The 16,430-nt window shown below is 38.6% G+C and overlaps 1 protein-coding gene across 3 annotated transcripts in view; it reads left to right on the plus strand.

Annotated features, from left to right (window-relative positions):
• The window catches only part of VGLL2 (vestigial like family member 2), a 24,873-nt gene extending 8,826 nt beyond the window's left edge, over window positions 1-16,047 (plus strand). Inside the window, exons 3-4 of one of the 3 annotated variants that reach the window (XM_056563294.1) lie at window positions 9,585-10,094; window positions 15,041-15,183. In XM_056563294.1, the coding sequence (XP_056419269.1) occupies window positions 9,585-10,094; window positions 15,041-15,084 (554 nt within the window). In that variant the 3' untranslated portion in view covers window positions 15,085-15,183. The other 2 variants (XM_056563293.1, XM_056563292.1) reach the window with 2 other exon arrangements.
• The last annotated feature ends 383 nt before the right edge of the window (window positions 16,048-16,430 follow it).

Consider the following 16,430-nt stretch of genomic DNA (forward strand, 5'->3'; position numbering starts at 1 on the left):
TATTTGGAGAGGCAGAGGGAACATGTAGTTCTGGTATAACGGTTTGGGACTATCGGGGAGGTGTCCCAGCATTGCATATGTAGTTCTATATGAAGTCTGTGACTATCGGGGAGGTGTCCCAGCATTGCATATGCAGTTCTATATGAAGTCTGTGACTATCGGGGAGGTGTCCCAGCATTGCATATGTAGTTCTATATGAAGTCTGTGACTATCGGGGAGGTGTCCCAGCATTGCATATGTAGTTCTATATGAAGTCTGTGACTATCGGGGAGGTGTCCCAGCATTGCATGTGTAGTTCTAAATGAAGTCTGTGACTATCGAGGAGGTGTCCCAGCATTGCATATGCAGTTCTATATGAAGTCTATGACTATCGGGGAGGTGTCCCAGCATTGCATATGTAGTTCTATATGAAGTCTGTGACTATCGGGGAGGTGTCCCAGCATTGCATATGTAGTTCTATATGAAGTCTGTGACTATCGGGAGAGGTGTCCCAGCATTGCATATGTAGTTCTATATGAAGTCTGTGACTATCGGGGAGGTGTCCCAGCATTGCATATGTAGTTCTATATGAAGTCTCTGACTATCGGGGAGGTGTCCCAGCATTGCATATGCAGTTCTATATGAAGTCTGTGACTATCGAGGAGGTGTCCCAGCATTGCATATGTAGTTCTATATGAAGTCTGTGACTATCGGGGAGGTGTCCCAGCATTGCATATGTAGTTCTATATGAAGACTGTGGCTACTGGAGAGGTGTTTTAGCATTGATATATGTAGTTCTATATGAAGTCTGTGACTATCGGGGAGGTGTCCCAGCATTGCATATGTAGTTCTATATGAAGACTGTGGCTACTGGAGAGGTGTTTTAGCATTGATATATGTAGTTCTATATGAAGTCTGTGACTATCGGGGAGGTGTCCCAGCATTGCATATGTAGTTCTATATGAAGTCTGTGACTATCGGGAGAGGTGTCCCAGCATTGCATATGTAGTTCTATATGAAGTCTGTGACTATCGGGGAGGTGTCCCAGCATTGCATATGTAGTTCTATATGAAGTCTGTGACTATCGGGAGAGGTGTCCCAGCATTGCATATGTAGTTCTATATGAAGTCTGTGACTATCGGGCGAGGTGTCCCAGCATTGCATATGTAGTTCTATATGAAGACTGTGGCTACTGGAGAGGTGTTTTAGCATTGATATATGTAGTTCTCTAGTTTCAGACAGTTGGTTAAATGCCGTAACCTCATTTTTGTGGTTAGTACCTCTCAAGATAGTCTATCAACGCTGTGACTTTGAATGAGCAAGGATTTCTCTGATCATTCGCACTGGAACAAGTAGAACTTGTAACTATGAAACAATAAGCCACCAGAAGTATTTTTTTGCCAGTTGTCTCAAGGGGTAATGGAAACGTACGGCTTATCAATTGCATGTATCATGAAAAGATGTGTCTTATAATAGGCTAAAAAGTGGAGAAGTGGACAATTTCACTGTTATGATTTGTCAGCTCAGCCCTTTTAGAGTTGTCAAAGACAGTTTTGTTATATCTGCATTTCACATTTTCCTCTTTATGCACATTTGTGGCTGTATGCTAGAATATTCACATAATAAATGTACACATTATGACATTGTGCACTACTGAAATATAATGGGGCACAATTGTAGATAGAATCTTGTCACTCTCTGAGTGAAGAAGTGTTCCCGAGTAGGAGTCCCAATCCTTATTATATCATGAATGAAGATTTGGTACACAGTTTACGGTGAACACATTAATGTGAATTTTATCGAGCAATCTAAAAATGGTAACGTTTCGGTCCAAATAAGGACCTTCCTCAGACCAGATTGCTGCGGAGGATAGGTGTGAATATAGAGAAACGGCTCTCAGCCGTGTAGCCGGTATACGGAAATGCGACCATAGGTTTGCTGCGGAGGATAGGTGTGAATATAGAGAAACGGCTCTCAGCCGTGTAGCCAGTATACGGAAATGCGACCATAGGTTTGCTGCGGAGGATAGGTGTGAATCTAGAGAAACGTCTCTCAGCCGTGAAGCCGGTATACGGAAATGCGACCATAGGTTTGCTGCGGAGGATAGGTGTGAATCTAGAGAAACGTCTCTCAGCCGTGAAGCCGGTATACGGAAATGCGACCATAGGTTTGCTGCGGAGGATAGGTGTGAATATAGAGAAATGGCTCTCAGCCCTGTAGCCGATATATGGAAATGCGACCATAGGTTTGCTGCGGAGGATAGGTGTGAATATAAAGAAACAGCTCTCAGCCATGTAGCCGATATACGGAAATGCGACCATAGGTTTGCTGCGGAGGATAGGTGTGAATATAGAGAAACGGCTCTCAGCCATGTAGCCGGTATACGGAAATGCGACCATAGGTTTGCTGCGGAGGATTGGTGTGAATATAGAGAAACGGCTCTCAGCCGTGTAGCCGGTATACGGAAATGCGGCCATAGGTTTGCTGCGGAGGATAGGTGTGAATATAGAGAAACGGCTCTCAGCTGTGTAGCCGGTATACGGAAATGCGACCATAGGTTTGCTGCGGAGGATAGGTGTGAATATAAAGAAACGGCTATCAGCCGTGTAGCCGATATTCGGAAATGCGGCCATAGGTTTGCTGCGGAGGATAGTTATGAATACAGAGAAACGTCTCTCATTCGTGTAGCCGGTGTACAGAAATGCGACCATAGGTTTGCTGCGGAGGATAGGTGTGAATATAGAGAAACGGCTCTCAGCCGTGTAGCCGGTATACGGAAATGTGACCATAGGTTTGCTGCGGAGGATAGGTATGAATACAGAGAAACGTCTCTCAGCCGTGTAGCCGGTATACAGAAATGCGACCATAGGTCGCATTTCCGTATACCGGCTACACGGCTGAGAGACGTTTCTCTATATTCACACCTATCCTCCGCAGCAAACCGGTCTGAGGAAGGTCCCCGTTTGGACCGAAACGTTACCATTTTTGGATTGCTTAATAAAATTCACATTGATGTGTTCACCGTAAACTGTGTACCAAGTCTTCATTCACGATATAATGGGGCACATTTATAAACTCTGTTCTAATTCTTCTTCTTGTCGTCTACGGGGGGATATTTATCAGTGAATGTGTTATACGAGTTATTTCTCCAGCGGTCTTCCTATGTGTACATCATGTGTACTTCCCCCAAAATTATCAAGGTGCAAATGCAGTTTGAAAGTGTGATCTGGAGTGAGATTGCGCAAAAATTTTAGTCACTGCGGCAAAATTTCTGACAATTTTTAATCGTCTTTTTGATGCATCAGCTAGCACTGCAAAAGTCAAAGCTCTATTGACTTCAACCACACTACTTATTGAAAAATATATCTTACAGTGCCAAAGTATGTTGGCAGAATGATGCTTTTCAAAACTATGCGCCAAGGCATTTTCTGGGCTATGTAGTAAAGCACTTGGGGAACGTGACCCTCGGAAGCTGGCATATGAGGGGCTTTTTTCTAAATCCACTAGAATCCAGGGTATTGTGTGGCCGAGCTTTCCTAACATTATAGCATTATGGCATTTATAAGGGCTGGATCGCTGCTAATGAACGGGCAGTTTGCTTCTTCTTGTGACACTTACCAGTGAGCCACACACAGTATCTAAGGATGTATATCACATTGGTGTCAGGAACATGCGCTTCATTTTCAGTTCACCCTCTTACAATGGCAATAACTCAGCCCCTATGAAGGAAGTTCACATCAATGGAATTTGGCACTACCTTAAGACTGTATGAACAGTAGCTTTTATGGCTATATTCACATGCTGCAAATTAGTAGCTGAAATTCTTTTAGTCTAAAAATCCAGTGTGCTACAGAAACAACTTCATTCACTTCTATGGGACACGACATTTCTATAACAAATCTGCGTCATGTGACCATATCCTATCTGTGATACTACACACGATTTTAAATTCTATCTCTAAATTGTTTAACGTGATGCTAGGAAACAGTTACTGTAAACCTTATGGATCAATATGTCTGCATTCTACATTTTTCATGTAACTTTCAGACTGCATTCTATAAGTACAATGTAAATGTGAGAGTAGTTTTACCTGCAGTCCAATGTTAAACAAAAGATATGTTAAGAGAGGTATGTTGAATCTAAAATCATGTAAACCATGCCGCGTTGTCTCTGTGATGATCTCTAGGTGCATATTTAAAGGGCATTTCCTAGTTTGACATTTATACAATTGATTTATTGAATAATGAAAAGTGTGCAACATCACATACAGAGTTTATTAATTATTTACAATATTCAGTACTATTTATTTACATTGAGAAGTTCAAAACTACTTCAGACTTAAAGGGGAACTTAAAGGGGAACTTTTTTTTTTTTTTTTCAAATCAACTGGCTCCAGAAAGTTAAACAGATTTGTATTACTTCTATTTAAAAAGGTTAACCCTTCCAGTACTTATCAGCTGTAGTATATACTACAGATATACTACAAAGAAATGTATTAAGTTCTTTCCAGTCTGACAACAGTGCTCTCTGCTGACACCTCTGTCCGTGTCGGGAACTGTCCAGAGCAGGAGAGGTTTTCTATGGGGAGTTGCTTCTAAGCAGAATGGACAGAGGTGTCAGCAGAGAGCACTGTGGTCAGACTGGAAAGAACTGCACAATTTTCTCTGTAGTATACAGCAGCTGATAAGTACTGGAAGGGTTGAGATTTTTTAATAGAAGTAATTTAAGGATCTGTTTAACTTTCTGGCATTATCTGATTTGAAAACATTTATTTTCCACTTGTTTCCACCAGAGTTCCCCTTTAACCCCTTAATGACGCAAGATGTAAATGTATACGTCCTGGTGCGGTGGTACTTAACTCACCAGGATGTACATTTAAGTCCTATACATGACCGCGAGCATCGGAGCGCTGCTCGGGTCATGTGCGGCAGGTCCCAGCTGCTGATAGCAGCCAGGGACCCGCAGGTAATGGCCAACATCCGAAAGCACATGGATGTCCGCCATTAATTCCTCAGATGCCGTGATCAATACAGATCATGGCATCTGCAGCAGCATCTGCAGCATCATCTGCAGTGCTGCGGTCACTAAAATGGATGATCGAATCGCCTGTAGCGCTGCCGCGGAGATCCTATCATCCAGAACGGCAGACGGAGGTCCCCTCACCTGCCTCGAGCAGACCAGATTGAGCAGACCAAAGCAGAAGATGACCGAAAACACTGATCATTGCTATGCCCTATGCATAGCACTGAACGGTATTAGCAATCGAATGATTGCTATTAATTGTCCCATATGGGGACTATTAAAGTGTAAAAATAAAAGTAAAAAAGTTTTAAAAAAAGTAAAAATATTTGAAAAACCCCCTCCCGCAATAAAAATTTGAAATGTCCAATTTTCACCATTTCACCCCCAAAAAGTGTAAAAAAAAAATTTAATAAACATATTTGGTATTGCCGCATGTGTAAATACCTGAACTATTTAAATATAAAGTTATTGATACCGTACAGGGAATGGCGTGGACGTAAAAAAAAAAAAGTCCAAAATTCCTGCTTTTTTATAAAATTTTATTCCCAAAAAATTTCAGAAAAAAATGTATTAAAAGTTTTCTATAAGCAAGTATGGTATCAATAAAAAGTACAGATCATGGTGCAAAAAATTTGCCATCATACCGCCGCTTATACAGAAAAATGAAAAAGTTATTGGTCTTCAAAATAGAGGGATTTTAAACGTATTAATTTGGTTAAAAAGTTTGCGATTTTTTTTTAAGCACAACAATAATAGAAAAGTATGTTATCATGGGTATCATTTTAATCATATTGACCCAAAGAATAAACAACACATGTAATTTTTACTGTAAATTGGACAACGTGAAGACAAAACCTTCCAAAATTTGCAAAATTGCGGTTTTCTTTTTAATTTCCCCACACAAATAGTATTTTTTTGATGTGGCATACATTTTAAGGTAAATTGAATGATGGCATTACTATGGACAACTGGTCGCGCAAAAAACAAGCCCTCATACATGTCTGTGGATAAAAATATAAAAGAGTTGTGATTTTTTGAAAGCAAGGAGGAAAAAACGAAAACGTAAAAATAAAACTGTTTGAGTCCTTAAAGGGGTACTACCATTGAAAACTCTTTTTTTTAAATCAACTGGTGCCAGAAAGTTAAACAGATTTGTAAATCACTTCTATTAAAAAATCTTAATCCTTCCAGTACTTTTTAGGGGCTGTGTACTAAAGAGAAATCCAAAAAGAAATGCATTTCCTGTGATGTCCTGACCACAATGCTCTCTGTTGACCTCTGCTGTCCATTTTAAGAACTGTCCAGAGAAGCATATGTTTGCTATGGGGATTTTCTCCAGTTCCTAAAATGGACAGCAGAGGTCAGCAGAGAGCACTGTGGTCACGACATCACAGGAAATGCATTTCTTTTTTGGATTTCTCTTTAGTAAACAGCCCCTAAAAAGTACTGGAAGGATTAAGATTTTTTAATAGATGTGATTTACAAATCTGTTTAACTTTCTGGCACCAGTTGATTTAAAAAAAAAAAGTTTTCCACGGTAGTACCCCTTTAAGTCCTTAAGGGGTTAATTCTTCTCACAGTTTAAAGGGAACCTGTCACTTTGAACATGCAGTCCAATATTCAGGCATTATGTAAATATTTGCTTTATCTGGGCTAAGTAGTCAAGTCATAATTAGTGATCAGCAGCTATCTGTGTGCATATAGATAGCTGTCAGTCACTAAATAGGACCTCCCACTTGACTACTTAGCCCTGAATGAGCAAAGGTTTACTTAAATACATAACAAGTTATAGTAAATATTTTCCAATACAACTATATATTAATCTGTTTAGCCCTTCCTGTTCTATAACATGTTGCCTACAGATTGAACTGCATTTTTAACATGATAGGTTTCCTTAGAGTTTGCAGTCTAGGCACAGTCTTCATTCCATTGTGATATATTTTATACATTGGAACAAACTATCAGTCAGGATAATTTAGGGGAAATGCCTAGATAAGTGTTTCCCCGCTTCTGACCGTCTAGCCATGCTGGAAGCTGTAGTTTTGCCACAAGTGGAGGCGCACTGGTTGAAAAATACTGGCCTAGACTGTATCTTTTTGTGCACCCTTTTAGCTGTAATAACTATGAAGTCCATGTAGGTTTTCAGTCTCTGTTTTTTTTAACTAGAATGTCTGTATTCTTCCTTTATGCCCTCATGGAAAGCAAGGAGGTTTCGGAGAGGATGTGGGATTGTAACATTTACATTATACTGTGATTAAACTTTTGGATAGTAGGTTTCTCTAACTTGGAGACATATTATGTTGTAGTTGTGATGCAGCAGAAACTGCTCTGGCAAGTGGAGCAGATCAGTTACGGCAAATCACTTTAGTTTTGTAAAATGTATTCACATGCATAAAACATAAAAATTCTATACTTTCCTAACACAGCACTGACCCATTACTGCAAAGTGATTTGATATGGCAGATGTTGGTTTATGATGTCAATAGTCTCTGATCTCTCACTTTATAGGGGAGGCTTTGCTGGTGTCTAATATTAGGCATTAGCATGGCCTTTGGAAACAGTTTTTGGCTACAGCTTAAACCGGTACTCCGGTGGAAAACTTTTTTTTTTTTTAATCAACTGGTGCCAGAAAGTTATAAATAGATTTGTAAATAATTTCTATAAAAAAAATCTTAATCCTTCTAGTACTTATTAGCTGCTGAATACTACAGAGGAAATTCTTTTCTTTTTGAAACACAGAGCTCTCTGCTGACATCATGACCACAGTTCTCTCTGCTGACTTCTCGGTCCATTTTAAGAACTGTCCAGAGTAGAAGAAAATCCCCATAGCAAACATATGCTGCATGAGAGCACTGTGCTCGTGATGTCAGCAGAGAAGCTCTGTGTTCCAAAAAAGAAAATCATTTCCTCTGTAGTATCCAGCAGCTAATAAGTACTGGAAGGATTAAGATTTTTTAATAGAAGTCATTTACTAATCTGTTTAACTTTCTGGCACCAGTTGTTGAGCCCCTAACATTTTATGGAAAGTGACTGGAAGGTTTCTTTTATTTATAGTTTTGTTCATGTTCCTGTTTAGGCTAAGTGCAAGCAGTATTTTTTTCTAAATACTGCAAAACTATGGACACCAGACGGAAAACAAAATGATCCCCATTAAAGTTAATGGGATCCGTCGGGACCCATCACTGTTTGTGGTGACACAGAGCGTCCAACTTCATTGTTTGTGTCTGCAACAGAGCTTCCAAATGCATGAGCAGAGCCTTAACTAGAATGTTAAAAACTGGTTGTTTTGTAATTCTTTATTATGGAGTCTTGTTGGTCAGTCTTACAGTCAGTGTTTTACAGCAGTTTTTGTAAGACAAAATCAGAAATGTGTCCTAATCGCAGAAAAGGTACAAATGTTTCCATTTTTGTTTTCTCTTGGTTTGTTCCACTCATAGTTTTTGACTAAATGTCATATACTGACTGAAATACCGCATATGAAAGTGGTCCTAAGAAAAATGTAAGATATGCTACTTACCAACCATTGACCATGTACTTGGGCCTGTGCTAGCCACACATTGGTTAGTGCCCTTTGTGGTACCATCTGTTAGGACTCCATTGTGATGTAATGTCATACAGTGTACAAATTACTATACTAAACTGCATCTAAATATAACTGCTATAAATGCAATAAACATGATTCATGAAAGTGTTCTAAATCACAATACATTGGCCAGACAACACTTTCATATACTGCCACCATACACTACAAAATGATTATATACTATGGTGCCTAAGTAGCAGTGCCACATAAGTATATAAATACCTTTATATTGCCTATTGGATTTTCTAAAATGTTACTTTTTTTTTTTTACTTAGAATCCTAGTGGGTACTGTATCGAACTGCCTAGATGTAGATTGAATGGGCCTAACTCACAACCAGAACTGCAGCTAAATCCCATACAAGCTTCAGATCCAGTGCAGACATGTCTTAGATTTCACAACAGATTTTTCTAACGGAAAAATGTATTTTTTTTAACTTTCACCTCCAGCCTACATTTTGTGTTGTCAATGTACTTTGATGGATACAGTACATTTTTATAATACATTTACATGCTTTCTTTGTTTCTGCTTTCTGTTGGAGTTTTTCTTTGGGAATATTTGAAGACCAATATCGCTGATATAAGGCTGAAACACGTCACTTTATAGGAATGCAATCACTTATATCACCCATAGAACACCATTATAAAACATATACTACACTCTGTATATAATAAGAAAGGCAATCTTCACTTCTTTATTTACAGCAAAAATAGTATACAATAAGTATGCTGACTCTACTCTATACATAGTTAATAAACAAAGTGTGATCAGAGCCTACAATGTAGAGATGTAGCAGTGAACATTTTGTCTTTTAGCTCAAGCAATTTACAGCAGTGCATTGTTTTTCTCTTATATGTGTAAGATAAATAATGCAGTAATACCCCTGAAATGTTATGTAAAACCATAAATATCTGTTGTGTTCTTGTATTAGTATTTACATCTTGATTTACTATGCAGAAATAATGTGATATCACAAATTGATCTTTTTTGTTATTCAACAGACCCATCTTTCCCAATGAGTCAACGAAGCTTTCCTCTATCCTTCTGGAACAGCAGCTATCAGCCAACTCCAGCTCCACCAACACTGGGCAGCAGCCTAGCCAGTCCTCTAAGTGGTCCTCATACAGAAATCCCTTTTGGCGCAGACCCTTATTCCTCTGCTTCTCTTCATAGCCATCTACACCAGGGACCACCTGAGCCCTGGCACCATGCACACCACCACCATCACCACCCATATTCTATTGGGGGTGCTATAAACAGTCAGGGTTCCAGCTATCCACGTGCTGGCATGCATGAGGTCTACAGTACACACTTTGATCCCCGCTACAGTTCGCTTCTTGTCCCGGCATCAGTCAGACCTCACAGGATCACACCAGCAGGAACAGCACCTGGTGCCACACAATGCGACTTGAGCAAGGGAGAGCCATCTGCATCGGCATGGACAAGCCCTGGTCCATATGCAGGACCAACAGGAGACATGGGACAAAGCCTTAGCCTCAATGTTGATGCAGGTAAGCCGAGTTGGCATTTATTCACTACCATTTAAGATTCAGATTTAAGGTGGATAACAACCCAGGATAAGGGGATAAAAAGCTGATTGGTGAGAGTACGACCACTAGGATCCACACTGATCATGAGAACAGGGACAAAATTGTCCCTGAAATGGATGGAACACATGTGGGGAGATTTATCAAAACCTGTGTAGAGGAAAAGTTGTCCAGTTGCCCCTAGCAACCAATCAGATCGCTTCTTTCATTTTTCACAGGCCTTCATGAAAATGAAAGAAGTAGGCTGATTGGTTGTTATGGGCAACTGGGCAAGTTTTCCTCTGCACAGGCTTTAATAAATCTCCCCCATTGCGCATGCAAAGCCAGCATTTTAAATATATGTTCTATGGGAGTACTGAACATTTCTGAGTTGAGCACTCCACATTGTTCGATGCTTCCCTAGACAATGAATGGAGTGCTGCCCGTACACATTCATTCTTGGATCAGTCACTGCTATTTTGATCAGTGAGTATCCCAGTGGCATGTAAAAACAGGGTTGTTCCAGCTCCCCGAAAAATCTAAACTTTATTTCAGTCCATTAAAACATAGTGCACAAAAAAATGTAAAAGGTAAATGAAATGCCAATGCGTTTCGGTTTATCATAAAACCTTAATCATAGCTATGATTAAAGGGGTACTCCCGTCGAAAACTTTTTTTTTTTTTAAATCAACTGGTGCCAGAAAGTTAAACAGATTTGTAAATTACTTCTATTAAAAAATCTTGATCCATCCAGTACTTTTTAGGGGCTATATACTACAGAAGAAATGCTTTTCTTTTTGGATTTCTCTGATGTCACGACGACAGTGCTCTCGGCTGACCTCTGCTGTCCATTTTTGGAACTGTCCAGAGCACTAGAAAATCTCCATAGCAAACATATGCTACTCTGGAAAGTTCCTAAAATGGACAGCAGAGGTCAGCAGAGAGCACTGTGGTCGTGACATCAGAGAAATCAAAAAAGAAAAGCATTTCCTCTATAGTATACAGCCCATAAAATGTATTGGAAGGATTACATTTTTTTAATAGAAGTCATTTACAAATCTGTTTAACTTTCTGGCACCAGTTGATTAAAAAAAAAAAAGCTTTCCACGGGAGTACCCCTTTAACCACTTAAGGACTGAGCAATTTCACGTTTTTGCATTTTCATTTTTTCCTCCTTGCCTTTAAAAAATCATAACCTTTTCAATTTTGCACCTAAAAAAATCTGTATTATGGCTTATTTTTGCACCACCAATTCTACTTTACAGGGACATTAGTCATTTTACCGAAAAATGCACGTCGAAACGGAAAAAAAATTCATTGTGCGACAAACTTGAAGAAAAAATGCCATTTTGTAAATTTTGGGGGCTTCTGTTTCTACGCAGTACATTTTTCGGTAAAAATGACACCTTATCTTTATTCTGTAGGTCCACACGGTTAAAATGATACCCTACTTGTATAGATTTGATTTTGTACTCCTTAAGAAAAAAATCATAAATACATGCAGGAAAATTTATATGTTTAAAATTGTCATTTTCTGAGCCTTATAACTTTTTTATTTTTCTGTGTTCAAGGCGATAGGAGGGCTCATTTTTTGCGCCGTGATCTTAAGTTTTTAGCGGTACCATTTTTGTTCTGATCAGACTTCTTGATCACTTTGTATTTTGGACTTTGGAATTTTTTTACGCGTACGCCATTGAACGTGCGGTTTTCAAAGCATAATATTTTTATAATTCCGGCATTTCCGCACGCGGCGATACCACGTATGTTTATTTTTATTTACACTGTTTTATTTTGTTACTAGGAAATGCCGGGTGATCTAAACTTTTAATTCAGAAGGGAATACCTGAAAGGATTAACTTTTTTTTAACACTTTTTTTGCGAGCTCATAGCTCCTATAGGGACCTATGAGCTTGCAATGGCTGATTGCATACACAGATTGTTGCCTTGCCGTAGCATGGCAACATGCTGTGTAATCGGCGGTTGATTGCTCCAGCCTGTAACTCAGGCATGGAGCAATCAATCAGATCCGGGACGCCGACGGAAGAAGGTAGGGACCTTCTACTCTCCGGGTAGCTGAACGGGGCATCACGATTTTATCGCGGGGAGCATTTACTTTCACTTTCGATACGGCGCTCAGCTTTGAGCGCCGCATCGGAAGGGTTAATAGCGCGTGGCTGAACAATCGCGGCCGTGCGCTATTAGCCGTGGGGCCCGGCTGTGCATAAGCACCGGGACCATCCTGCTATGACGCGGGGTCCCGCTGGGACCCCGCTTATAGACAGGGACCGGACTTAGGACATACTCATACGTCCTAAATCCTTAAGGAGTTAAGGTTTTTTGATAAACCAAAACATGTTGGTGTTTCCTTTAGCTCATGTTTTGTTTTGTGCACTTTGTTTTTAATGGATTAAATTAAACTGAATTTGGAAAAAGCCAATGGCAAAGAGACGGGAAGTTGCATGAAATTGAACATTAACTCTGTGCCCTCTGCTAAACAACACAGAAATTCATTTCTTATCCTAATTTCTAACCAGCCATCATCTTCCCATTGATGTTAAGGCTAGTTAATCAAAACTCACCACTGGTGCTTATGTAGAATAGGTGACTCTGGATCTGGATTTCTTAAATGTTCTACTTACACCAAATCAGTGAAAATCCTGGGTCTTCACTGATTCAACTCTGTCTGGCAGTAGCAGAAATGATAGTTTTTTGGTCCATACTTTGGCCAGAATGTATGTGTGAATATACCCCCATTATCTAGATTTTACAAACATAGGTATCCAGTGTAAGTAAAATATTTTTCAAATACTTATTTTTTTTATAATAGTGAATAGTAAAAATAATTAATAATCTATATTAACATAATCTATATTAAGTAGTAGACCTCTTAGTATTTAATATTACTATTAAAAGCTGAATTATTATTCAGTGTAGTAAACATTCTGTACAATACACAACTTCATTAGGGAGCGAAATATATTATACCTATCGCAAGCCCAATTGCATAGGAAGAAATGACCCTATATATGGAGGCAACTTGGAGACAACATCCTGATACAACACTCAAAACCTGAACTGCATAAAGCAGCAGAGAACAAAGTCTACTTGTTGACACCCATCTAATATATCTTGCGGTGGTTAGCGGAGTTCTCACTTTCCGCTCTTCTGAATTGTGTTTCAGTGTTTGCACTGCCGATGGTTAACCATTCATGCCATCCATGCATTACATTCCTGCCCTGCACATTTGTCTCAGTTGCCTTTTGTTTAGGGTTCTGTTTCCTTGATTGTGAGAGATATTGTTTCAGGTTCTTTGAGTCAGGATTTGGATAATTGATCAGTTCAGACTTTGTATGTTGTTATGTGCCTACAACCGAAAGGAATCCCTTAACAGACTGATCTTTGCAGACTTGTTTATAGAAAACACAAGCAGTGTCAACTCTTTGTGACCAAAGTACAATAAAATGCTTTTGAGTCCTCTTTAGGAATCTGAGAATATCTACTATAAATTTACTCCCGAATACAAGTCATTGTATGCTCGGAATCTTGCCTGTCCATATTAATTTTCGACTGTTGTGTTATAACATTATTAATATCATTAAGTAACATTGAAAGAGAGATTGATAGGCAAGCAAAATGTGCAAATGTTTGTGATGAAATTTCATATTACAAGATTGTTTCGTAATTTCATCATAATATTACAAGATAATATTACAAGTTTCACAAGATGGTCACAAGGTCATTAATAAAAGGCAAACATTACATAATGAGGGCATTGATAGATGACAAGAGGTTAAAGGTAACCAATTAAATTGCTGAGATGAAGATTAAGGTTGGTAAATGCTAGAAAAATGTTTTGATGACCATTTTATGCTTGAGAACTGAGCCCTATAATCACATTAAAACTGTAATATCTGAGATTTGTTAATTCCATAAGCAGGTAAAAAACTCAGGCATGAGTGATACATTAGAACCAGAAGCAGATCATATATATATATATATATATATATATATATATATATATATATATTATTGACGTTATAAGAGAGGAAATGTGAAGCTAAATAGAACTAGTGTGGAATGGGCACAAAGAGGGGTAAAAAGGACACAGGTGTAGTCTGATATTTAACACCGTAACACACGGTAAAACATTCATGAACAGAGATTGCATGGAAATCTGAAAACTATTTTTTTTCCCCTAATTTATTTAACTGAAAACTTTTTTAGTATATGCAAATATCTTACACTTTATTTAAGAATATCAGTTTCAACTTGATTTACAGAATATAAAAACATTTTAGGTTTTGTTCACACTATAAAATAAAATAAAAATGTCCATTGTTTGCAAATCTAATAGTGTGTTATATTAAGGTTTATGGACTGTAGTGCACACATCATTAAAAAAATTTAAAATAAAATAACTTTTATTCCAAAGTTGAAAAAAATACCAAATGCTCCAAAAAAAGGTATTGATTTAGATGCACCAAAGTTTGGCACATGCTTAATCCAAAAAAAAGTTTGTCTGAACTTTTCTTCATCAGATTCACCAGATTTACCAATCAGCCTGATACACTGTGATAAATCTGGCACATTTGAAGTCTGTCGGTTTCAAGTGAATCTGGTCCAATGAGTTCAATGATGGCCACTTTTACATAAACTTTTATTTAACACATTTTCAGATTTTTCTTTTTTTAAATGTCGCTTTTTATGCCATTTTTACAGCCATCTTTTTGTTTTGATTTTACAGTGTCTGATTATAGCCTTAAAGATACCTTTTACTGCATCACTGTACCTTTTACCTCAGGCAGTAGTACCCCACCCCCCATACTATTATTTTACCCTTTCCTTTAAATATCTTGTACCTTTAATTCTTTCCACCCATCTCAACCACCTTTCTCTTCCTCACTCTCCTTCTCTGCCTCCTCCATTCCCAGGTTTACAGCCTCAGGATAAAAGCAAGGATCTGTACTGGTTTTAAAACCTGTTGCCCCTGTAGATCCTCTCCACCTTGTGTAGCATTGGTGGCATTCTGAGCTGACATGGAGTTGCTTTGGTATGGTGGTAACAGCTTGTGATCTTGGTTTACAGCTCGACGCTACACCTTCTGTGGAGGACCTCTCCTGAGCTGATCTTCTCAAAGACTCTCAGCCAAATCACTTAATCCAAGGCACGGAACACGTGTTCCAGCACTACGACTGCAACCAGAGGACGATAACAGGACTCCATATGACCGGCCATGCAGGAGCCATTCTTAACTCCTCCTTGCTCAAAGACTCCGATTTTTATTTAAAATGTGATCGACAAAATAATTGGTGCCACCAAAAATATATATAGAGATATAATTATATATTAATATAACTTGCTTTCTTATAAGGGAAAAAAGGACTATTTTTGTTGTGAATATTTTTTATGCCTATGTGAAAATGTACTTTCCAATCCAAGCTGCCTGAAGAATAAAAGTCCAATGTGTTTGTAATAATCTCTTTGTGGTTACACAGACAGAACACACACATCACACATGCAGACTATGGACAGAAATGAAAGGACTAGAGGTCGATGGACTAAAAGTCCATATGTGGACATTCAATCCAGTCTGTTGTGAGTGGCAAGAATCTATCCAGGGCCACCTGCCTAAAGCTTATAGAAATGCAGCTGTTAGATGGACAACTGTTCAAACTCCAGAAATATGACAAGCAAGGTGGCACTTCTCAGGGTTTAGCCCAACAATTACATTTGCATTTTTTTTTTACAAGAGAATTTTATGATGAAAGAAGAATCTCTTTTCAAAACTGACAGCCTGTACATGGATGGAACAACTGCAGCAGAGTGAAAGGTGATACTCTGCACAGACACATTTTAGTGTGGCCAATGCATTTCTGTGTGTGTATATGTTGCTGTCAACTTGTCACTTTAACTTGTTTGGGAAACTGTGAGAGATGTATTTAATTGTAGGGTTTCTGCATTAAAATATCTTCATGTCCTTAGATGTGTTTGTTATTAATGACAACATATAGGAGTATTATCAGTATATAGAAAATACACAGTTAATAGAATGTTTACCTCATCTACTGGAAGTAAGCCACACTTATATCATTGCATTGGTTTATATAACAGTCATGGCTGCTGAAGAACTTCAGTTGGGTCCAGAACTTGCAATAAGAGCCCATTCTTTCCATACTTATTTTAACACTGCTGGCACCATACACAGCCATGGGGATGGATAAATGTTGTTATTACACTCAACTATCTGCCTGGGTGAGATTTCTATGTCTAGAAATATTTCGAGTGACCAACAGCATGGTGATTTATTGCGTTGTCATCGGA

This window comes from Hyla sarda, chromosome 3 (genome assembly GCF_029499605.1).
Source record: "Hyla sarda isolate aHylSar1 chromosome 3, aHylSar1.hap1, whole genome shotgun sequence".
Lineage (NCBI taxonomy): Eukaryota > Metazoa > Chordata > Amphibia > Anura > Hylidae > Hyla > Hyla sarda.